This window comes from Acipenser ruthenus, chromosome 10, assembly GCF_902713425.1.
Source record: "Acipenser ruthenus chromosome 10, fAciRut3.2 maternal haplotype, whole genome shotgun sequence".
Taxonomy (NCBI): Eukaryota; Metazoa; Chordata; class Actinopteri; order Acipenseriformes; family Acipenseridae; genus Acipenser; species Acipenser ruthenus.
In genome coordinates, this window is record NC_081198.1 from 47,528,402 (window position 1) to 47,555,394 (window position 26,993).

The 26,993-nt window shown below is 35.2% G+C and overlaps 1 protein-coding gene across 2 annotated transcripts in view; it reads right to left on the minus strand.

Moving 5' to 3' along the window:
- The window catches only part of LOC117412417 (inactive dipeptidyl peptidase 10-like), a 182,163-nt gene that overhangs the window by 19,275 nt on the left and 135,895 nt on the right, over window positions 1-26,993 (minus strand). For both annotated transcript variants that reach the window (XM_034020830.3, XM_034020839.3), the window contains exons 6-13: window positions 16,227-16,279; window positions 15,401-15,482; window positions 9,948-10,068; window positions 5,535-5,689; window positions 3,118-3,215; window positions 2,388-2,511; window positions 1,693-1,731; window positions 779-886 (exon numbers count right to left, since the gene is read on the minus strand). In XM_034020830.3, the coding sequence (XP_033876721.3) occupies window positions 779-886; window positions 1,693-1,731; window positions 2,388-2,511; window positions 3,118-3,215; window positions 5,535-5,689; window positions 9,948-10,068; window positions 15,401-15,482; window positions 16,227-16,279 (780 nt within the window). The remainder of the gene's footprint in view (window positions 1-778; window positions 887-1,692; window positions 1,732-2,387; window positions 2,512-3,117; window positions 3,216-5,534; window positions 5,690-9,947; window positions 10,069-15,400; window positions 15,483-16,226; window positions 16,280-26,993) is intronic.

Here is a 26,993-nt window from a genome sequence, read left to right on the forward strand (position 1 = left end):
AAATCATCTGTACTATACTTGTTCAAATCTCCTTGCTCCCTAACCCTATCCCACTGTATGTATCTCCTTGCTTTATTGCTAGAGGGCTTACATGATGGAATAACCGAAAAGGTAACATGTAATTATCAAACTTAGAACTGGTATCAAACCCACACCTGACAATCTTGCTTCAGTTTACAGGACACTAATTTGGTTGAACAGAAATCAATTGCAACTTAAGTGAGAGTAAAAAACTGTACCCTTGTATTACAGCATGGCATTAGTCCAGGTGTAGTTATTATTACACCTTGTTTTTCCTCCTGGTTCTTATCAACAGTCTAGGATAAATTCCATCTTGGCCCAGAGATTTGTTTGTTTCAAGGCCTCCTAACTGTTAATGCCTCTGTGTCTCTGAAGCCCAATACAGCCAATGCACATGGTAATGTCAGACACGCAGGAATCCTATAAAGATACTGTAGAGCCTCTGTGATTATATGAATAGCGTTCAAGTAAAGCAACTTCAGTTGTACTTTTCACAGTGGGGTTATTTCAATGCAATTGATATTCAGACCTCCCCCAGGTTTGAGTGCGTTCAAGAAATATAAACTACTGAAAATCAAATAGACATGAATTTGCCACTTAGAATGCACCAGAACTCTTATTTACAGGGAATCCTGTCACATAAATATATCAGTTCCGAAAAGTTTACAGGGGTGTAAACATAAAAGACTATAATACATCCTAATTTATTTAGTACATTTAGGTAAAGCTACATATATGCAAATTAACTATTTCTTACCTGAGTAGTAAACATAGCAATGTGATGGAATTCTCCTCTCCCTCCCTGTTTTACTGGCACACTTAGAAAGAATTTGCTGCTATCCTTGGAGAACACTGGTTCTTCAGTCTGAAAAGCATTTGAAACCATTTTCATTTTGCAGGCAAGCTAAGTAAATGCCCACTTATGTATTATTATGGCCCACTTTTTGTTGTAATTGTAATTGTAAATTTGAGTTTTCTGTATCTATTATGTTATATATATATATATATATATATATATATATATATATATATATATATATATATATATATATATATATATATCGTATACCTAGATTTTCATAAATAAATAAACAGCATTATGAGCAATGTGTGTTTCTGAATAGGTAAATCACAACATGATCTGGTTTTAATTACCCATTATAATGAACTAAATACAGTAGTCCATCACATATCTGACTGCGGTGGGACCAGAGTAAGGGCAGATATGTAAAAAGCCGTCTGCCATGTGGGTGCGTGCATTCGCTGAGTGACAGGCAGGAGATACGACCCGCATATCAACACACTGAACAGCTCACATGACACTACCAGCAATGGCAGCGCACAGAGCACATACAACACAGTGTTCGAAAACTTTGGTAGGATCTACAACCTCTGAACTAATCTTCTCTGTTCAGTAATAAACTAATGTTGATGAAGAGGTTGATCATGGCGGATAAATTATTAGGGCCAGATCGAAATACTGCCACTCTCAAAAGCCTAACCCTGCTCTATGGCAGACATCAATAAATGACCTGTAAGGGAAAACTCAACTAGGGCTAACACAGAGTTAAGGATGGCAGTAGTATTTTAGTTACAGTATATTAGGAGATAAATGAAATAGTATACTGTATATACACAACAACATTTAATCCAGCAGAGCTTTTACTTTACCTGCTTAGAAAGCCAGATTTCAGACATCACTTCATGTTTCTGGAAAAAAAGATAACTTTGTTATATACATGATCTACACAACTGTGATACTATTAAAAGTGAGGCTGATACTGTTTTTATTTATTTTTTTCAATTTCAATCAATATTCTATATGCTATGAGTTACTAAAAATCCTATGACAGTCAAGCAGGAAATCCTGTGTTTAAAATCACATCATCTGTATCTGTACTAAATGATGCTTGCTGGCTGCAAGTAGTGCAGAAACTCGCTTTTATTGCAGAATTATGTACATGCATGATTGCATATACTGTAGGCTGTATTCACTATTAATTAAAGTAAGGTAACTACTGCTGTCTGCAAGTACAGCTTTCCTTGGGATTGTTTGATTTTAAGCTTTTGCATTAGTGATCAACATGAAGTCTGGATATGACAGTTTTTAAGCCTTATTATCTTCAAAAAACAATCAGAATTCTATGGTAAAACTCAGTCGAGACAAACTTTTCAGCTGGACACTTCTTCGATGTACTGTCATGGTATAATACTCTCAAAAACCTGTGTTTGTGAATCTTAAAGTATGTTACTGATCCTTAACGGTTCATCGAAGCTTGGTTTACCGACTAAGCCTTGCTTGATTGCTCACAATCCCCAACCTTTTCAAAGCATACAATAATAGATATCAAACAATGTCCACCCACCTTGCTACAAGCTCCAGTAGTCGTGTCACACACAGTAAGAATGGAGACATTCTGAGGTCGATTTAACCACCTCACTGCAGTCTTGGTGTTGCTGATCCACTTTACCATGGACACATAATGATCCCTGTTTGGACATGAAATAAAACACATTTAAGTGCTGCCTTTTTCAGAAGACAACCTTTAAACACGTCAGGTGAGCACACAGTGGCACATTTTAAACTGATGACGGACTAATCTTAATTTCATAATTTATGGTATACAAACTTTTTTGTGAATACAAAAGTCACAGTAAAAACTACTGACATTTTGTTGTACTAAATTTCGATATACTCGTATAGAGTAAACTGCATGCTAAACCCAAATTCAGAGTGACACGTTCACTTTAACCATGATATTTTTGTCATGTTGTCATGTAGAAAAAAAATGAGGAGCTATGTAGATGAGTATGGGATTGTGATACATCAAGCTGGGAGAGTCAGAACATCCACCATTCTGCCTAATAGTAATAATAAAGTGTTATATTTTTTTAGCATACAAAAAATAAAAAAATAAATATATATAATATCTGCTACAACACTGACAGTTGTGCAAAAAATAAACAATACAAAGCAATATAGCAAAGGAGATATATAAAAGGAAAAACTACTGCCCCTGACGATGAGGTAACACGGTTTGTTTGGTCTTTAGTTTGAAACTGTTGCAAGAAATATGACTGACAACTAAGGCATACCTGGCTTTAAAGCTGGCTGGTGGTGTCAGTTCCTGGGTGTGCGTTTGTCCATACAGATTTGTAACAAAGAGTTTTACAGTAGGGTTCATCTGTCCTGCCTGTTTACAACACATGCAAAAAATAGTAACTGGAAACATAGTTTTAAGAAACAAATAGACGCCACCACTACAATGTGACATTTCTTTTTCTTTTTGAAGAATGAGAGTGCTTGTCAATATTGTGCACTATCAAGTGCATGCCTTACAGTGAACAGAGATCTGATTGATAATATTTCAGAGTTTAAAAGTCTTTAGCAATCTCCTTTCAGTGTTGAACCTTCTAGAAGCGTACCTCGGTGTCTTCTCTCCTGAGTATAATTAAAGATATTCATTCCTCTTCTTTTTAAACACTGACATTTACACCTGGGCCTGCTGGTTTAATCTAGTTTCAATGTAATTAATTGTGTTAGTTCACATACAGGGTATCGTTAGCTGTTATCCTTCCTTTACACCTGGTGTCCATAATAATAGCAGAAAAGAAAAGTGGCGTCGAAATTCCCGTATTTTGTCGTCAGTAAACATATTACTTCACAATGTCTGTTTATATATACTGTATAAAACAGCAAAGTCACTTATACATGTAGTGCTGACCTTTCGTATATTCAGCCACTTCAAAAAGCTGTTCCTTTTATTAGTAATGACGGAAATCTGCTGAAGCTTAAATACCAAGTGAACAACTTTGCCCTCTACACTCAAACCATCATGGATCAACGGCACCTGTTTTAACATTAGTTTAATTAAAAAAAAAAAAAAAAACACTTAACAGCTCAGTATGATGGGATAGCCCAAGAGTGACGTTTGAACCACCAAGCCAGCCATTTTAAAATGCCATGAAACACAGACTTAACAGGGATTAAAAAAACAATATTAGTGAAAGGTGGTGTCAGAGTCAATCCGGTGTTTCTTAAGAGAAAACACAGAATAATCTCTATAATGCCACAGTTCAGTTTCTTTTTCAATTTAAAGAAAACTGCTTTTGAAACTAATCCCTACGCTGCTTGTTCTGTGAATTTAAAGTTACTGTTTTAGTTGACTTTATAACATTCCACTTCTCAATGCCCTTTGTTTCATTAAAGTATGGTAAGTATTGTCCTATATAGTAAAGAAAGTAGGGGTGAAGGCCAACAGTGTTCTCCCTGTTAGGTTCTTTTTTTCAATATATTCAGCATTCCGTGGCTGGAGGAGCTTTGTTTCACGCAACACACTTCACACTGATGATGTCCCACGAGGTTTCAGCCAAATAGCCGGCGCAAGCAGAAAGGGTTTAAACTTCAAAGTATAAAATTGATATTCCTGTGAAAAATGAAACGCAAGAGAAAACCAAACTAATGCAATGCAATGCAAGCCACATGAGTAAGCAGAGAACTGCCTTTTTGTGCTATATATCATTTTTTTTTACAGAAGAGCTGGAAATAGATAACACAAAGTTGTAAGAATAGTAAGGTCTGTACTGTATATAGTCTTGGCAACTCACCAATATATATATATATATATATATATATATATATATATATATATATATATAGTAGACTAGGGGGAAGGAAGAGAGGAAGATGTAGTCAAGGAGGGGCCAAAAGACTACATCCCCCAGAATGCCATGGGAGTGAGTCAGGATGGGGTTCACCTGGCTCTGATTACCAATGAAGATCACCTGCCTGTTATCAGCAGGCAGGTATAAAGCAGGACCGAAATGTTTGTTCAACACAGTTGCCAGTCTGTGTGAAGTGAGCCTGGCCTGGCGAAGAACCCTGTGGGGTTTTAGAAAGTGGTACTGTGTAAACCTTTTTGTGTTTTGTGTGTGTTTACAAATGTTTTGTTCTAATCGGTCTAGCCGTCTGATGATAGTTAGGGACTGAAATTTAAAAAGTTTAGTAAGTATTCCATGTGTGAGTTAGGTTTTTGTTTTGCTTTTCATTTCTTTTATTTCTGTAAATATTAAAACTGCACATAAGTGCTATTCAAACACTGCAAATCTTGTGTCTGGGTCTGTTTTAAAGGGGCTACGGACCAAAAAATCAATTAAATAGTTCATTATATATATATATATATATATATATATATATATATATATATATATATATATATATATATATATATAATCAATAGCCTCTAAATATAGTACAGTATAACCATTTCTAGTGTACTGTTCTTATGCATTTTATCAAACAGGTGTATTATAGTGTAACCTTTATTTGACCTCTAAACAGAATCTCTGAATCTGCACTTAACCTATTAAAGCCAGCAGGAAAAAAAAAAAAAAAAAAATCATGCTGATGGTTTTAATAAAATAAAAAAAAAATATATATATATATATATATATATATATATATATATATATATATATATATATATATATATATAATGTAAAATAGTCCTTACCTTAGGATAAGGATAGAGCTTTCCTTTGGGATAAAGACTGCCAGTGAAACGAGGAAGGGCCACGTTTGATACCAAGGAGTCATTAATCATGAGGTACGCCAGCCTTTCTCCATCTGGGGACCACCAGTGTGTAACATGGGACTGCAGTATTTCTTCTGTAAACAGTTTATTTTATTACACTACCAGTTACATGTGATGCAAAGACATGAAATAGGTTGAAGCTAGAAAAAGAAATCAATAAAACGTACCTGTAAATCGAGGATACACCATGAATGTTAATAAAGCACTGTGGTTATTCCACGAATGAGGACAGGCTCTCCTCATGAGTGAAATTATCACAGCACTCTATGAATGTTCATGAGTATACTTTTTATATAACAAGTACAATGGGAAAAAAAACAACTGAACTCTGAGAATTATTTTCCATTGATAAGCATCTGCTTAGTGTAAGGGGCAGTGTTGTGTGATTCCATTTCGGAATCTGTCTTGTTGGTGAATGGCATGGAAACTCCTATGAGAAATCAAATCAAATGGGCGATATCTAATATGGTTTGCTTCTTTTCAAACCTTTTCATATTCCTCTATTGTGTATACAATGCATCTGAAGATTTTATTATCTAATGTTTGGATGACATGAAGGTACAATAGTTCAGTTTGCTGAGTTTTTACCTTTTTTGCTTTACACAGGGCTGATTTTGTGACACTGTTTATCATCCATCTTCTCAGCACCTCTAATTTAATGTTTTTAAGCTTTAAATGTATACTATGGTTTTAAGATAATCATGATTATTGTGAACATTTTGTACAGTCCTTTTACAGACTTAGACATATCATGCTGTAAAAAACTGAAATCTGGGGAAATAAAAAAAAACGTGTTTTTGTAATTGTGCCATTCTACAGCAACACTATCATTTAAACCCAGAACCCAAAATTAGATTAAAATAGTATTGGGGTCACAGTACAAATGCGAGAAAAACAATGAGTGACCTTTTTGTTAGAATAAATAGATTTAAAAAGTATAATAGATAACATACCGTACATTAAATGGTTCGAAGCTTGTTTGAGGCAAACTGAATTCATTTAAATTGTACTGCCAATATGTAAAATAAATAAATAAATAAATACATAACGGAAATAAAGGAAAAACTGGATTAGTATTCTCTTCAACTGTACACTATTTGCATAATAATTCAATTCTGTTTCAAATACATGGTTGACTTATAATATACAACATTTAATTAACTCCACTGCTCTAAAGTCACCAATTTGTATGCATTCATATTTAATCATAGTTTGAGATAAATTAAATAATGTGGGTGACACATCCTGAGTATAATTTTGCATTTCTGTTTCACAGTTCCCATGAAAGCATGTGCGTCCACACATGAAGGTAGTCATGCTTGCTTTATTCCTTTGTGGTGAAGTTGACTTTCTGCTTTTTGTTCTTCTACTGTACACGTGTGATTAAACATGTATATATTGGCAAGGATTTATAAGATAATCATATTAGAAGATGCAAGTATAAGTATACATTTTATAACAGAATTTTTCTGCTTTTCACTTTCATTTGGGTTCCTGCTGTACTACTTTTATTCTGTAATTGCAGTTTTATATAAACAAACATAACAAAGGGTCTCAATCACTGCACAGGCTGCCAAGGAATGACTGATTCCTTTAAAATCAGAATCTCAGCAGAATCGTCACATAACTTTCTTTCATCCTGGACCTTAAAAAAAATAGCTATTGGAGACAACAGTCTCCCTTGCTAGTAAAGAATCCTAAACGCTGTCTCTGAATTGAACTATTCGAAAGATTGTTATCTTCCTTTAATGCCCCATAGTATTATTATGACAACTTCATCATAATTCTTATGATTGAGTGTTAAGGTAAATTTATCCTTCAGACCCAGGTTTGTAACTTGTCCCAAGTAAAGATATCAGTACTCTATTTAAACTAGGACTGTAAAATTAGAAACAAATTATAAACTAAACTTTTATTGGACAAAACAAAACAAAAAAAATAAAATAAAATAAAAGTAATTTCTACACCAGCCATAATCACAGATAATCCAGAACAATCATTATTATTTATTTCTTAGCAGACGCCCTTATCCAGGGCGACTTACAATTGTTACAAGATATTACATTATTTTTTACATACAATTACCCATTTATACAGTTGGGTTTGTGGTGGAGCAATCGAGGTAAAGTACCTTACTCAAGGGTACAGCAGCAGTGTCTCCTACCAGGGATTGAACCCACGACCCTCCGGTCAAGAGTCCAGAGCCCTAACCACTACTCCACACTGCTGCCTGACTCTTTAACCAGGCATTCAAATTAAGCTTGTAGACCACAGTCTGTGTTACAAAACCAATAATAATAACTTCCATTTAATGCTCAAAGGTACAGAGACTGAAATTTGCATTTGAATTAAGAAATACATTCTGCCCAAGGAGCATTTCTTCTGGCCATTGTACACTGTGAATGTGGGTGTGTGTGCGTAGGAGAAAAAGTAAATACTTGTTTCAAAATTATTTGAGATGCATAATGGTTTTATTTTAATCCACAAACCTTGTCACAATACATTTCAATCCTTCTGATGTGAATGGTCTTGCAGGTGAGTCAGTTTGCAAGGATTCCAACCAAGGCCCTGTCCACACTACACACCCGATCTCGAGAACCATACCTTTTCTTGTTTAGTCGGGCTTAATGCATCCACACACTATTAGAATAGTTTGGTTACAGTTCCTAGCAGCGCAATTAACAGTGAAAATTAATATGATGGTATCCCACCATGCACTGTATTTTATTTTAAAATAATGTGCTATGCCCCATATTAACAGAGGTCCATATTGCTAAAAACAAATAAAACAAGTATTTTGGAAAAAGTAAATGCGAACACACACACGCACACACACACACACAGACACACACACACAAGTAGGGCTTGAAGTTTTGGGGTTTTATTTTTAATCAAGTGAAGTCCCTTTAAACAAATTAAGCTGAATCTGTTTCATAATTAAAGCTGTTAATTACAAAACAATCTTTGTTTTTGTTACCTTCATTTCTAGCCTGAGCCTAATTCTGGTCACCTTAATTTTATTTCAAACAGAGCTGACAAATTACGTGAATTGTTCATCCCCGACCCTACTTTTAACTCGCATTTCTTTTTTGCAGTCGCCTAATTTAACGTTGTGCTTTTGATATTTTCCACACTAGATGTCCTGCCAGATTTTTGGTTTTTTTTATACATATAAATGAATACCTAGTGCAGAGTGTACACTGATAGCAAGTCCTTCAGACGCCTGTTCTGAGTATTTCGCCAAACATACCACAAAGCATTTTGGGATATTGGAGGATACAAAAAAAAATGTAGATCAGTATTACAACGTCCATGCTTCTGATAAACCGCACTACCTGATGCGATCTAATCAGAACCAGACTGGTCCGGTTCTTGAGTACGGTATTAAACGCTGCGTAGTGTGGACGCAAACCGTATTTAGCACTTTTAAGCCGGCTGCAATGCAGCTAATACAGTTTAAGGGCATAGTGTGGACAGGGCCTAATATTGTCTGTTTTCAGAAGGGTTACACTGCACATAGGGCTTCTGTTTTTCGGGTTTTATTATTTGTATTTTCCAGTGCTTATTTTTAGCTATTTTTGAGTTTTATGTAAAATGTTTTTTTTCAGGGCTTTCGTTTTTGATATATTGTATGAAATTAGTGTTTTTGCTTACTTTCCAAAATGCTTGAGCGTTTTTTTGTAAAAATATGTATAGTAACTCGACAGCACACTTAAATTGTACCTTCTTTTCTTTGCTGTCTTCCACAACGAAATCCCTATGGTCACGGGCTCATTCTTCTGGGGTTTTTGTGTGTATGCATTTTTGTACATTTCACCACAATTCTGTTTTAAATCCTGATTGTAATCTTGTTTTGAATCTCGTAAACGGAGTCTCCAATAGAAATGTAGGAATGTGCTGTCACTCAGTAGTTGGGGCGGGTTTAAAGTATTCAGAACGAATCAATGATAGATGCAAGTCAGGAAGGCGAGACATTGCCCAGCAGCACTGGGAAATGTATATATTTATTATTATTTTCGTAGTAGGTTTTATTTCTTAATGGAAAAAGGGTAAAGTCAACGTGAATTGATTAACCATTTTTTTATTTTTATTGGCTATCCACCGATTTCATTTTTTTTGCATCGGGGGTGTTTTTTCGGGTTTTATCGGTTAAAATCGAAAATCAGAAGCCCTAATTATACCACAGATTATTAATTAAAAATAGCTGTACGTACATGTGCATCAAATCAAGACTAGACTCATGTACTGAGAAAAGCATGTGGCTTATGCATAAAACCTGCCTACCCAATGGATCTGTACAAAATGAAAAAAAAATGTAATAATAATTCTCACCTTCATATAACCAGTCTGCAATTCCATTAAAAATGACTCCTTCTTTTCCAGATGATGTGAGTCTCAACGAACTGCTCTTTACTTCAGATTGGTAGTAGATGTTATTTTCAAATATATACATCTATGACAAGCACAAAAAAGGTGATTATTTATTATTTTGGCTTCTTAGACAGTTCTGGACCCCCAAGCTGGAAGGGATGGCTCTGGTTGCTAAGGCAAACGTGTTTTACTCCAACGTTTTCAACAAGACACTCAATTTAAAATTGTTTTGCTATTGTTGTTAAACCTCCTAACATGGTTAGAATTGCAAGAAAATGCCCACAACAAGTAAAAGTTGATAGAAAAAGATGCCTGAAAGTTGCCTTCTGTTTCCTGGCCTTTGTAGACCTTATAAACAAGGAGAATCAGAACAGCTACTGCTATTTCTCTAGAATTGTGTGTACAAATCCAACACGAATTACTGTAGCTTACTGTATTCTATTTATAACAAATATATAATCATTATGAGCAGTAATTAGAATCACTGATCCTGTCTTTCTATAATGCTAGATTAAATGAGTGTCTTGTTTGTGCTGGTGAAATTATACTTGCAGATTCTACTTGGCAATGTGCCAAATGCATTTAAACACAATGGAATGATTCTAAGGGAAGACATGATAAAAGATGGAACATGTTTGCTGTTCTACTGTCCTCTATTTTGTTCTATTAGTATTTATTTGATTTGCAATTTAATTGTGTAAATCTCTTTTCAATCGATTGCAGTACTGTATGTAATTTTACCATTTCAATTAATGGGATTATATATCCTAAGTGGTCTGCAAAAAGACAATCCTACTATAACCAATTAAATATAAAACAGATATATACTGGTTTACTGTGTTGAGTGCCATTATTTCTCCTAGACTGAACTAGCTATCTGGTGTTTTCAGATTTATTTTTCCTGCACCTCTTTCTATGTCTGTTGGGTTGACCAAAATAGATTTTAATTATGATGCTGCTATCCTTATAAAGTGCCAAAGATCAAACACTGTGATATCTATGTTTGATTATTGTCTGTCAACAATGCATACCATGCTGCAAAACACCCATTACTGTATCTTTATTACATGTGCATGCCCAGAAGCATGGATAGAAATACTATATATTACTTATTATAGAAGACAAATGTTTCTTTGTTTGTGTGTCACCTATACCACAACATGTTTGTCTACCAGGCTAAAGTGTTTAAGTTACGGATAGAAAAAACACAAAACAGATGTACTACAACTAATTTAGCAAGTCCTAATACATTCATAGTATAGCAACTCAAGGTAATTGAAGCTGATACGTGTGGATTATGTAACATTTTTAATTATTTCCTGAAAGCACTCTTTTTAGGTCTTAAGGGATGTTTTTTGTTATTGAGTTGTCAGTTCTGCAGGCTTAGAAATTAACATTTAGTAATAACTTTAAAAAGAGCTCTGGGAGTTAAAGCATAGAACTGTAACTGTTTCTGACTTTATGCTACATCTGCTTTGGGGAATCCAAATACTAATTCACCACCACCTTTACCATTCTTCAATATGGAAGCCATACCAATGTCACTAACACATTCTATAACCTGTGAACATGAAGCCGGCAGCTCAAATTATCTCTGAGATGAGGCTTTTACGGAGTGGCAGTGGTAACTTCATTGAAAATATGAAGTCGGCATCTCAAATGGTTTATGAGATATTAGCAGTTGAAATTTCTGCGGTGGCGGCAGCAGAAGATTGACAAGAACATGATAAACTGGGAATCTTAAAATAACATAAAGACGTGTAGTACTTAGAGGGTTAAATACCAAGAGTGCTGTGAGCCTGAAGAAACACAATGTCATCCTCATGTACAGTGTGTTGCTAGTACATTCAGCATGATTCATTCTTTCAAGGTACAGATGACAGGGCCTTGTCAGTAGATATATGCTTCATACATTTAGGAGAAAGAAGACTACAGATTATGTCCTCAGTGTTACAAGGTTGTTAAACGATGGGCGCAAATCATTAAAAAAAATAATACATGAACATAATATAGATCTTTTATTTAACATCATGTAATCAAAGAAGCTACACAATTATATTGAAAAAGTCTACCGGAAGCCATACTAGTGGTACAGTATTTCATATGGAAAACTACAAAGCAGTATGCAATTCAATAAGTTAACGCAACATTATTCAGCAGGTTTCATTTTACTTTATGAAGCAAAATTAGTTAATTCTATAGGATGATGCAAAACTTTTGTCCATAGCTGTACTTTAGATAATTTACATTTTTATAATAATATGATTTTTTACATGTTTAATGCCATATTAAGAGTGTTGTTGATCATTCTCTACAGCTCCTAATATTTTCATTATTATTTACCAGTTCCAGAGTGATCAGAAATGACAAATAATAAGATATCATAAAGATAAACGTTGATGGTATAAAGTACTCCTCTAAATCATGCAGTACTTCAAGTTGATGTTTAAACCATATTGAAAAGGTATATACATAAGCTTATGTGTGTATGTATGTATGTATGTATGTATATATATATATATATATATATATATATATATATATATATATATATATACACACACATACATACATACATACATATATATATACACTGCTGTGCAAATACATGTTGCCTGTCTCTACTCTGATGCATTATGAGCATCAACAATTTACTCAAAGCCTCCACTAGTGTTTTCTACTATTATAACAACCGTGACCTTGAGTGAAATAGCTTGCATCACTCCATTTTCAAGGTGTGGTATCCAAAGCATAATCAACAAGTACAGAGAAACATCATCTGTAATTGACACAACCAGGACTGGAAGACCGAAAAAGCTGTCTAACAAGGATGAGCAATACTGAAGATAATATCCTTAAGGAATAGAAAGAAGACAAGCGTTGAATTGACAACAGAACTGGCAAAAGGCACAAGTGTCATTGTCCATCAAATCAACAGTACGAAGGTCACTCTTGAAATCAGGACTTAAAGGATGTGTTGCAGTAAGAATACCTCTGTTAAGAAAGGGGAACAAGACTAAAAGGTTAAAATATGCACAAGAACACAGCAATTGAATACAGACTATGGAACAATGGTCAAAGATGCTTTGGACTGTTGATGGATGGACAATGACACCTGTGCCTTCTACCAGTTCTGTTGTCAATTCAACACTTGTCTTCTTTCTATTCCTTAAGGATATTATCTTCAAATATTGCTCATCCTTGTTAGACAGCTTTTTGGGTCCTCCAGTCCTGGGTTTGTCAATTACAGATGATGTTTCTCTGTACTTGTTGATTATGCTTCGGATACCACACCTTGAAAATCAAGTGATGTGAGCTATTTCACTCAATGTTTTTCCTTCTTTATGCATGCCAAGGTTGTTGTTGTGCAGTGGATGCTTTGAGTAAATTGTTGATGCTCATAATGCATCAGAGTAGAAAAATACAACATGTCTAAGACTTTTGCACAACAGTGTATATATATACATTAAACTTAAAAGAATATTCCCAGAACCCTTGAACATGTTTTGATTTTGATTTTGATTTGACTTTATAACTGTTATTAGATGCAGATTATAAATGGAGAAAAAGCAAGAAAATATTGTTCATGTGCTTAGCTGGCAATATATGCTTTTTGGGTTTACTTTTAAAGAATAAACTAGTATCAATAATCAGGAACCAGTGACAAAAATGCCTGTTTTTTAAAACAGCCACCCAGATTGCTTTACGATTTAAACATGCGGTTCCCTTTATGCTTTGCTGAATATTATTGTTCAAAGCAGTGGTGCACTGTTAAGCTTTGCAGAGACAATTAAGTGAATTCTGTCACCTTGAATTCTATCCAAGAGCTGTACTTGCACATCATTTCTGTAACTTATACAGGCTGTATTGTTACAGCACAATGCTTTCCAAATAATCTTCACATCTGTCATGCTCAATTCCATCATTATACTAATGGTTTACTTATTGAAGTGGCATGATTTATGGTTAAAGAAATGACAGTCAGCGTGTCTAATTCACACAAGAGTTTTCTCAAATGTTATAGCTTGTATATTGTTAAACAAAGACCAAGCCATTTTCTAATATAAAATAATGACAAAATAGGGTAAATCATACATATAAACAATAAGACAAAAAGTCTGCTTGTGGATGTTCAATGATTGCTCACAAACAAGCAGCTGTGGTGCACATCTCTATAGCAGATACATTTACTTCAGTGACAGTGCCATCTTACACAAAATAAATTAAGTCCCTAAAAGAAACATTATGATGACCTGGGCACAGAGGGGTGATAATGTCATGCTGATAAATATCAGTACAAAACATCTTGCAATGTACTGTATTTGAACTAAAGTATAAAAAGCCTCACAAGAAGTGACATTTATTTTAAAGTGCACACAGAACCCCTTGGTTATGTGCGTAATTGTGCCCCCTTTGAAACTCAGCTGCCAACTGTGAACAGTGAGTTGAAGTCCTATTTTAATTATACTCGGGTGTGTTAGTCTATAGGATGCCCTCATGGGGTCAATGGACTTGTATGTCTGTTCTTGTAGCTGAGTGAGAGCTGTTTATTTAGGTGTGTGACTGACACTGCACCAGCCTTAGCCTACCTCTCCGGGATCATCGTGGCATGTTTGCTTGGAACCTAACTATGCCTGTGGCTTGAAATTGCTGATTCAGTCTAGAAAACTGACAATTAAGCTGTCTGTCTTACTAGCATCTTAAGTGCCCTGCTGCATTCATCAAACATCAATCACAAAATGCTGATATGTCAGTTGCAAAACTGAAGAGAGGATTATAATGAGTGTTTTTTGTTATGCCTTCTGGCCAAATTTTTGTGTCAGCAAAGTCCTGCCTGTCACAGGATGCAAGCATGGACATATCTTGCAAAATAGTTCTGCAATTAATCAATAATGTACTACTTCATCAAGTGAGAAATGCTGAGATAGCCTGTGACCAAGCTAAGCTAAATAATATTTTATTTAACATCATGTAATCAAAGAAACTACAAATAGACTTGCAAAAGTCTACCGGAAGCCATAATAGTAGTACAGGACTTCATGTTAGATTTTGAAATGTCACATTTTTCAATTTTTGTCAATTTTTCATTGTGTATGGAAAACTACAAAATGGTATGTAATTCAATATGTTAAAATAACATTATTAAGCAGGTTTCATTCGACTTTATAAAGCAAAATTAGTTAATTCTATAGGGTGATGCAAAACCTTTGGCCATAGCTGTAGTTTGTTCTACTGGTTTTGACCTAATTTTGCTTTGTCGTGATTATTATTATGCAGCTAAATTGCTAATGTACTGGTCCTTAATGGGATCACTCAAGGTTAATGTATTGTATTGCTTTGTATTTAATTAGTTTCCTTTGTTGTGAGTTTTAATAAACTTGTTCAATACAACAAGATGCAAAAATGAACCTTACCAGCTGCTGTCCCTGCACTCCCCATGCTGCGTGTTGCAACACTGAATCAACCACTTCTGGGGGGTTAAGCTCCCAAACTTCCCTAAAATAAATGTCATTACAAATAATCCATTACCGACTGCAGTTCTGCTATATACAGCGGAACCTCAGAGTTACGAACACCTTGGGAATGGAGGTTCGTCGTAAGTCTGAAATGTCCGTAACTCTGAAAACTGGATCTTCAATGGTTTTATTAAACATGTACACCTGCTACCTACACCCTCAATCTGGTGAATAATACAAGGATACAGCACAGTTGTACAATACTCATATAGTTAAGGTTCTACAGTATTTAAAACAGTACTGTAAATAGAAAAAAGTCTACATTAGAGTTACCATTGAAATCGTAAGTGCAGCAAAAATACAGATTTAAACATCCATGAAAACCTGGGTTAACAAAGTGCTTGTTTTTAAACAAAATGCATTTGTGCAGCTGGGCTCCTTTGGCTTGAAAAAAAAAAGTGCTTTGTTTAAAATGTTCCTAGTAAAATTGCCTGTTCTTGCTTTGAAATCTGCCTCACCTTTCTGGCTACATTTGTTGGTACAGTAATTTTGCATTCGCTGTGACCAGCATTGCACTTATAGGAGTGCCTATCTGGTTGCATTGCACGCATGGTTGAGTGATTGTATACTTCCGGTTGAAAGTGGGGTGTTCGGTAGACCAGTCAGTTCGTAAGTTTGGTGTTCATAACTCTGGGGTTCTACAGTAAGTATATATTCAAAATCACTGCTACTTTTTTTTTTTTTACTGTGTCTTATTCTAGGTTTACATAACATGGTAACTTACCTGGTATGTATGTTATAAATAACATAGGATGCAGTATATGAATGTCGATATACCTACAATATAATAAGAAAGAAGAATTAGCAGTTATGATACAACACTGTTGGTTTAGACATAATTAGCTGGTCTTGGAATTTTGGGTTGAGACTTGCAATGAAGAAAGGGATCCGTTCTGGCACTTGCTTTCTGTGTACATCAAAAACTAAAGGTCCAACTTAATTTTACAAGCCAGTGATGTCAATGCACATATCTGCATTATTATTATTATTATTTATTTCTTAGCAGACACCCTTATCCAGGGCGACTTACAATTGTTACAAGATATCACATTATACATTATTTCACATTATACAGATATCACATTATTTTACATACAATTACCCATATCTACAGTTGGGTTTTTACTGGAGCAATCTAGGTAAAGTACCTTGCTCAAGGGTACAACAGCAGTGTCCCCCACTGGGGATTGAACCCACAACCCTCCAGTCCAGAGCCCTAACCACTACTCCACACTGCTGCCCTATAAGTACCTTTTAAAATACATTATATTACCTAAATGTTAAGAAATATTTTTGTTTTTGTAAACTCAGTATACAGGATATTTATATAAGTTTATTTAATTTACAGTACCTTCTCCCATAATGTCTGCCTAAGGTAACAGCAATAGCATTGGCACTGAATAATTATATACAAATATTATAGTTTTTTCTCATATTATTGGACACATATATGCAAAATTGTTTATGGTTTTTGTAACGCTGCCTCAACATACGGTTTGCTTGAATTCAATCTGCCACTCAAAGCCATGTTACTCATACACAATTATGAATACGTAGATGTGCACCAATGAAGCAAAACATGTTTGCTACTGAGAAACACGACTTGCCCTTTTTGTTGACAACAGCATAAACAAAAAAACTGATTTCATACTGTTTTGTGTTATTTTTTCATTTTTTTTTTATTTTTATTTATTTGCATTGTATTTATTGTTGGCACAAATCAAATTTATGTTTCAAAGTAACAAATGTGTTCATTTATTACAATGAAAGTCTTACAGTAGGCATTTAATCAACAGGAACACATATATTTTGGTCTAAAAGATCAGAGATTTCAGAAAGTAAATGAAACATGTATTTCTTCATGACAGGGATGGGCAATTCCGGTTCTGGAGGGCCTATTTCCCTCCTGGCTTTTATACCAACTGTGCTCTAAATTACTTAATTAGACAATAATTGGTAATAATTGGTCCAATTAAGTGCAGGGCTAAGCTGGAACAAAAGCCAGGAAGGACACCGGCCCTCAAGGACTGGAATTGCCCACCCCTGCTTTATGAATAACTGTAGCAAAGTGCCCACCCCTTGTGTATATCTATCTATTTATGTATGATATTGTTTTCTTTTGTATAATTATTATTGTATTTGTATGCAGGCGGACGAAGACGTCCATCCTAATCATTGTTATTGTGTTTATGTGCGGGTGGTAGACCACCATCCGTCTTTTATTATTTACTGTTTGAGACCGGCGAAAAAGCCAGTCTTATAATATGTAGTCGGTGGGGATGGGGTTAAAACCCCTTCCCTAGAACTCTTGTGGGAATGTGACTGGAGCCTTAATGAGGTAATTTATTAATAGGTAATTAAGGCTCCAGCCACGAATATAAAAGGAACCACTCTCGGCTCAGAAGGTGGAGAGTGTCAGAGGTGAGACAAGAGAGAAAAAAACAAAAAAAACAACAAAAAAACACACCACAACTGCTATATACCAATATACTTGTTTGCGTTATTATTATTATTTATTTCTTAGCAGACGCCCTTATCCAGGGCGACTTACAATTGTTACAAGATATTACATTATTTTTACATACAATTACCCATTTATACAGTTGGGTTTTTACTGGAGTAATTTAGGTAAAGTACCTTGCTCAAGGGTACAGCAGCAGTGTCCTCTACCAGGAATTGAACCCACAACCCTCCAGTCAAGAGTCCAGAGCCCTAACCACTACGCCACACTGCTGCCCACACTGTTATTGTTTATTTGTTTGGCCAACGTGCCCTTTTGTTTTGTAGAAACGTTTTTGTTTGTTTAAACTCTTTATTATTTTAATAAAACACTGAGCGCAGCCATAGCGCTTCAGTTTCAGCCCATACTTTGTTTTTGACTACAGCTTCCTGAACGTGACGTCACCACCCACATGCCACACAAAGCCATCTGTGACAATAACATTAAAAAAAAATAAAATAAATCTGGTTCACCTAAACTCAACTAATTAAAAGCCTAAGAATGAACAATACAAGAAAACACTGAATTAGATCAATGCAATATTTGTGTCCTTGGGGTTAAAACTCAACTCGGAAAGAATATAGACACCAGACAATACTACTCTGTGTTAACTGTAAATATAGGAAATCGGATGTTTCTTTTGGAGCATTCAATTTTAAATTCTATTAACTATACAACTAAACAGAACATGGATAGAAAAACTCCATGATGCAATCGCCATGAATTCCAGTTTTATCATTTGATGTTTTTCATTCCAAACCAATACCCAGCTATGTTCCCACGGCACAGTATTGCTTTTTATTAACCATCTCAGGATTTTTTTTTGCGAGTGTCAGTCCTCCAAATGTTTCTGTGTTTTATTTATGCACTTGTGATGGCTTCTGGAGTCTTTATTCGGGTCGATGGAAGCTGTCTTCAGCTTCAATGCAGATGATTTGTCAGTTTTATTTGGAACATTAAAGGCCACTTGTGCACAGATGCGTTCTGAATCCCACATTTACACAAACAAAGAAACAGAAGGACGGAACCATTACAAGAATCTAGAAACTAATTGACTGCAAAGCTAGCAATGGTATTTTGTAAACTGTCCAACCATTAAATCCAGTCAATCTATAGTCAGTATTAATATCCAGTCCTAGGGGTAGATTAAATCTAAATACTGTGTGCCGCCTTAGTTAAGGAGGCATACATGTTGTTATTATAAAAAAAAAAATAATAATCACAATGCCACCTCATTGGTATTAGAACAAAAATTCAAAACGCTGAACAATGGGGATTTGTGGCTTTTCTAACATGGAGGTGTGTCATTTTAACGTGGTATAAAAACACATTCATTAGGAATCACAGGTCTTTGTTTAAAGACAGAAGTTGCTCTTATGCAGCGCACTTGAAGATTCACATTTAAGAAACAATAACATAACCTGTCATACATCATACCACAGTAAACTGAACACAACTATAGGCTATACTGTGCAAGGGTAAATAACACAAAACCTTATTTTTATTGTGTTGTAATTATTGAAAGATACAGTAACCAAATACACAGTAAAACCTAATGAAATGAATGGTGTGGTCACCTGTCTATTAAGGAATCCGGCATGATTGGTAAGTCTTGTCTCTCCAAAGGCAATGCGAATTTGTGCAGTACGGCATCAAGTCACATGGTTTTTCTTTTCTAAGTTTATAATCAAGTACGGTATATTGCATAAATACACAGGTTTGTGGGTGTGGTACATCTGCAGTAAAATACTTGTTAACATAATGTAGAGTAAAATTTTAATGAATACAATCCTTGAATTACAGGATATACCTGGACATGTCTTTATTTATTTTATTTCAAGAACACAAACATAATGTACTGTAGCCTATCATATAATGGAATGCATTAAGATTAAAAAATAAAATATTGTTTGATTTGATGCTGCCTAAGAGAAACAGCAAACTGGAAAGCAACACAATTTTCACAGCTTCTCAGAACACACATTTGCCTTCGCTTCAGATGTAATCTGCCCCCTAATCCTGACACTGGGAAACACAGCACTTGTGTTGTGTAAGTGTCCTTAAAAACTATTCATATTTACACTTCAAATTATTATTATTTATTCTGCTGTATCACTGGGATTATGTGTGATCTGGCTTGTAAATTCAGAAGTACTGTCTAACAAACCATGTGAAATGTGATATAAGAACCAGGCCAATTTGGAGATAAATAAGGCTTATACAACACTACCCCAATTTGTGTCAAAAATACAATCATTTGTGTAAAACCATCTTTGACAAGTTTAATTAAAAGTACAAATTTAATGTTCTTCAGATATAACTGGTACTGTAAAAAAAACATTTTGAAAAGGCAGTTCTTGTGTTTATGTAAATCTGTTTATGTACATAACTTACGAGTTTAATTTGTTTTAACAAAATCATACAAATCACTTTTAATTAAGGAATGTATCCTACCATTAATAAATATAACATTTTTGTTTATTATGAGTAGCCATTAAGCAAATGACAAAACTGAACTGCAGAAACAGCTTTTCTTTTAAACCAAGGGCATCTCTTGTAGCATGGGACACCGAAAATGAAAAAGAAATGTGTTTTACAACGGAGTGTAAGCTATTGCATTTCCAGAGCAAGTATGGTAACACATCTAGCACTGATGACAGTCTGAACTGAAATTGCAGTTTTCATCTTAACCTTCAAAAATATAAACCTTTTTAGTGTTTACATCAAATGTTTTCCAATGTTGTAGTTACAAATATCCATCAGTAAGAAATGAAATGGTAGGAGTAATGGCAAGGCTCTTGAATTCTGATTATAGGAATCATTTTGAATTCTGCAGATAGAAAATGTGTTGCTTGTTTTTTTAGGCACAATAAACAAGAAATTCCAGCATATAGCATTGCTGTTCATTGAAGCTGAAGGAGTGCATTTTGATGAATGCCTTTTTAGTACAACAGAGATTTAATTTAACTAAGTCATGTAGATTCTCAAGGCTAGATCTATGAATTTGTTTGACTGTTTGATGCATGATTTGCATGTTACAAGTTCTGCAGTGAAAGGTGTGGTGATGTGAAGGACATTGTGGCAACTCTATTTTCCAGATTTCAGTGCCTATGACAAATACCTTTTTTCCTTTTAATTTGTTGTTTAGTCCCCAATTGAGGCCACCCTGTAAACAATCCTTTAAAACACTGTGCAGACAAGACAGCACACAGATTATCAAAATCAAAACCTACTCTAAGAAAGGAAACAGCTTCCTTGCTTGCTGCACGTAAACCAATTCTCCTGCGGTTGAATGAAAATAAGACCAGTAAATGAGGTAGGTAGGCTATCCAGCATAATCCAGACAGGGGAAGGAATTAAAAAAAATGACTTGATAAATTCCCTGACTGTAAAAGGTCGACCTTTAATGAGAAGAAGGCTAAACAGCGATGCAGTCAATGATAAAAAACATCTTGAGAACAAATAGTGACTGGCAGCTTCAGAAGGAAAATTCAACAGGAACTTGGAAGAACATTTTGTTTCATGGCTGATTGCATCATGTTTTTAAGAGATTCAAAGATGTGCTAAAAAGGGCGTGGGGCTGCGGAAGGTGACAAATATCAGCATCCTACAACAGATGCCGCTGTGAGGGATCGGTTCATAGATTTAAAGCATGTTTTGCAATGCAAGCTCCGGGCCCATTGATCTTGAATAATGTAATGGTGTCGAAAAAAACTAGAGGTAACGAGAGAGTTAATGCTGATTGTTGTGGGGAGATTTAAGACTGAAGATGAATCTCCTTTTTTCTTAAATGTTTCTACTTACAAGTTGACAGGATGATGAATCTGACTGCCTGCCTGCCTGCCTGCCTGCCTGATGAGGGCAGACTGTCTCATCCTGGCTATTTCCACAGAATCTCAGAATGTGGAGGTAGTGGCAATTAGAGCAATTGCTGAGGTTTTAAATAAAATGAGTTGATGTCTGCCTTATGGTAACATATTTACTACAGACATCTATGAAGAAAACTAAAAGCTAGGTTGAAAAAGGTTCAGTTTAATATGAGAACTGTAATGCAATTATAGTTTCCATAGAATAGTGTGATGTAAGGACCCTACGACTTGATTTAATTTCCTGCCAACAGAGAGTCGTTGCAAGACAGTTTGCCCTTGCCAGCAGGGTAAGAGATGCAAGGGGGAAAAAGTAGGAGACTGTGTAAATGAGGAAGTGCAAGAGAAGTTAATTCACCATGTCTGTAACTGCTTGTAGGAACAAGCCTTGCTGTTTTGTACAGTGGTAAAGATGTGGGCTGGCAGGTGAAATTTTGACTTTCAGACTAGGTGAGTATTCTCTGTGTCCTTCTGTATAATAATAATAATAATAATATGCAATGTAGATTTGGACTAACTAATGTATTATCCTATTGTCAGTGTGACTTAGACAATCCATGTATGTGACCCCAGGTGTGGAGAAACTGGTTCCCATGATCTCAATTGACTGACTTTCTAGAGGAATGGTGAGGCCAATCAAGGGAAGGTACCGATCTACAAGCTGATAAATCAGGAGGTCAAAGTATTTTATCACATTATTTGTATCACACTAATGATGTTTTGCTTAAAGCTTGGCATGAGAAGTTTTAGTGTCTGGTGTAATTATAATCAAATCTTGTCTAGTTTTCTCCTTTGTCATCTCATTTGGAATGTATTTATATAGCCAGTATGCCTTTGGGTGTCAGTGGCTTACCAGCCCCTTCAAAGTGACCTTTATTTTTATCTCCAGGAGAGGTAATGACTGTTTATGTTTTATTTTGATGCTTTTGACAGGGCTTTAAGATTCTGAAAGGACAAATGTTTTTAATGTTTGATTTGAATCTCTAAATCTAAAAAATAAACATCATCTAAACAAAGACATTACCCCAGTAGTAGCTGGATTTATTTAAATGATTTACCAATAAAGGTTTAAACACAAGAAAACTGTATATATTTATCCCACTTGTAAATAGTGGCAAAACACATTTTTTCAACAGCTTCCTACACCATACAAGAGTCATATTTTCAGGCACTCCTTGTCCAGTTGAAAGGATAACGCTTGAATCATATGTTCCAATCATAAGTCAAAAACAACATAATAAAGGGAGTCAAATTTTATAGATTACCCGGGTCATTAAATGACCAAAAGATAAACCGTTACTAATGCTCTGAAACTGTATTTTATGATTTAAAATAGTAACAGATCACAAAAAACCATGACTGACTATCGTTTGAAATCATGTTTCATGTTGATCAATGGTCATGACAGATAATGATTAGTTGGTCAATAACACATCCTGTACCACAAAGAGATATCAAATGTCAACAACATAAACCAAATGCATTATCTTAAAAATCCCAATAATCTGAAAATGATTTTACCAGGTACATAATTTACATAACACAAAAGTCATTTAATGGTTGATGTTTTTTTTTAATGGTCAAAGTTTTATTTAATGATACTGTGAGATTATTCAATATGTTATACAACATGATCAATTACAGTACACAAACAATTGATCATTTACAGATTTCTGCTGGACAGTTATCTTCCATTAAGTCACACTCTAATAACAGTGCTATTACTTAGTCCTATGTTCTTTTTTTTTTTTTTTAAAGCAATCAACTTTACAATATGATTTACCAATAAATGAAGTTCAACAATAAAGCTATGACAAAGGGGATATATTTTGAGGACTAAACACAAATACATTAATTAAATTAATCTTACATTGCAAGAGGTGCTATTGCCTATGCTTGAATTCAAGTATTTCATATTAGATTTTTTTTTTCATCATTTATCATAATGGAAATTCTTTAAACAAAACAACCATTTTCAGTGGAGTTGTCTTTGATTCCAGCAGCCAATATCCAATGTGTTGAGAAATTGTTCTTTACTATACTTAATTAAAGTAGGCACAAGCAAATTACATCCTGTTCTGACCTTTTGATATACTAATACGGTTGGGTAATAAACTGAGATTTAAATAGTACAGAATGAGAAAGTGCTTTATAAAATAATCAGGTCACATATCCAGTTCCCAAGGTCTTATAATGTACTGTATTTCTGTAGGTCTGCAGTTAACCTCCAGGATAGTCTACTCTTATTTTGCCGAAAATTAAATAAATATGTTTTAAGGAACTACAGCGTTAGGTAAACAACTCTGCAGCAATCTGTAATTTATCAGACCTCAAATAAGGCACACTTGCCATTAAAATGGTCCCACATCACTTTTACACCACTTATTACATTATGTTGTCCTTGTTTCTTTTCTTGAATAAAACATGGACCCTTTTTTCATTAGATCTTTTGAAATGTGCAAGTTAAAAGCTTGAAGTAGCTTCAAATTACATTTTCATATATTTATTTTTCCCTTGTACTCAGTGCTCAAAATAAGCTGCGTAGTTGGTGTTTTACCCATTGAAAAAATATGAATTACATATGATATTTAAATGTAATACATAACAAATACACATAGCAATTTTGCTGCACAGCTTGAGTTTGCATGTTATCAAGCTTCTTGTACTTTGTTGGTTCCTGGCATCTCAAAGGTCAATTGTGAATAAACTGCATGTGGTAGTGTCACAAAGACGGCCAGAGTGGGTTGCGTCAGACCAGAAAGGAATTCAAACACAGACAGAGACGGTGGTGATGATGAGCCGAGTGCAATGGCTGCACTCAGCGTTTATTAACAAATAAAAGGTTTCAAAACAGCACGAAACAGGACACGGCACTTGCGCCAAAATAAACAGACATACAAAAACGCACTAAACACAAACGGTGCACGGAGACAAACAAACACGGTGAGTACACACACTTATCTCTACTTTTAATGATTTTAACTCTCCTCCCCCTCTCTCTCTCTCTCTCTCTCTCTCTCTCCCGTTCTCCTCTTCCGAACACCTAACCCCGAGTGACTAAAAATGTGCCTATTTATACTGTTGTGCTGGGATTCAATTACTAATTAATTATTCACTTGAATCCCAGCACGTGAATTAATTCTGTGCAACCCCGTGCTCACATATTACATTTAACCAGCACGTGAAGTGATTTGTGCCCTCCTCGTGCCTAAATACAAATCTACCTTTTTAAATACACGTGAAACACAGACCCGTTTATATCCCGTGTACCAATCTATACACCAACATTAACACACGCAACATACAACATATAACACACCAAATACACACAGGGGCGGGCACTTTGCCACAGGTAGCTAGAGAATGTTTCTGTTTAGGGTTAAGAGTGACCGTTTTTATTGCTGTTCATATGCAGTACTTGTACCAAATACCTGCTCAGGAGATGGTGCTGACTCTTAACCTATACAGACACTTTGCTGATCTAGCTGTCTATTGTGAAACAGACTACTGGGGCTGGACTGCTGCTCCTGAATTCAGGCCTAACACAGAATATATAAATAAATATGATATCTGAGTAACTGCAATAAGCAGCACTCAAAATGACCAGCAGACAGGAAAGAATTATGCTAATGTATTCTGAAATTACTTACACTATAAGAACCCAAAGTTAGACAGAGAGTCTGAAAATAGAAAGCTATTATTGATCATGGGCAAATTGAGTAAAAAGGTCATCAGCAAGGAACTATTCATCATAACTGAATGTTCACCTCGACACCAATATTAATGTTTCATCTTAATAGCATTTTGATTTTAAACAACCCAGAGGGAAACACGTCATTACTTGCCTTTTACTGGTTAGGATGGCATTGTAGCTGTCAACCAGATGGAACAAAATGCATATTTAATTGTAGACCAGAGACTCAAAGAGACCTTGACCTTTAAGCCTCATTTCCACTGTCTTTCCCCAGGTGTAGCTGAGCTGGACGGTCTGTGCGAGGTGTAGTTAAAGATGGCTGTCTTGCATAGCTGACTGAGGAAGCAGTAGTTTGGCAGTAAAACGTCTTGTTGGATTGTGGGATTGATTGAATATATACAAAAAAGCAAAGATGGACGTGGTTGAGCAAACATTTGTGGCTTTTTTTTTTTTATTTTCGGTCTTTACACAGCTGCCAGTAGTCTTATTAATGAGGTTTCGTCACGCAATAAGAGTAAAGCGGTGGAAAACAGCTTGTCTCTTTAGCACACAGCTTTTGATGACATACTTCTGTACAGTACAGGTGTAGCTAAGGTATAGTTGGGCATCAGTGGAAACACCCTCCAGCTACACCTTGCCAAGACCGTCCAGCTCAGCTATATGTTATCTAGTATTGCTTTTCATTAAGACAGGAAATATTTTGTCCAACAAGGCCTTGAAAATAAAGCTCAGCAAAAACAGTTATTTGCTAATATTTGTTTTCACAGCTATGAAATGTTCTTATTTTTCTCAAAATGCCAACAAATTAATTTATGAAAACTTGCGTTATGAAAACGGTAACATTTGTGGGGGATATGTGGGATATGACATGCCTTAGATTAAGGCTGTAAATGGGTTTCTAGCCATGACAGTAATAAGTGTGTGTGTGTGATTATTGATAATCATCTACCAATACAGATGGAGATGAGATTAGCTGTACAAGTGCCCGTTGAGCATAGATTATATAGATCTGCAGGGAAACCTGTTTGAATAAATTCACCAGGCATGACTGAATGTGATTTTCTGACCCGATTGATTTTGACATGTTGTTATTTTTCAATAAAAAAAAAGACAGTTTTCAGATAATCACCAGACTTTTTTGTATGTTATGAGCCACCTACTACAGGCAAACAAATTAACTTGGACAAATGGATACAAGATCCATTTGAGATGGACCAAAATCAGATATTAAAACTGGATGTAAACTGATGGAAACAGTGCAACCCTGCTTATCCTTGCACATAGCACTGCTCACTAAATGGAGTATACATACTGTACTATCCTTACAATGGGCACATGAGCAAGGGCACAAGGCATTTTGCAAGCTGGCAGTAGCCTTAAAAATAATTATGATTTAATTTAAAATGCTGTAGCACAAGCTGTTGCTTTTAT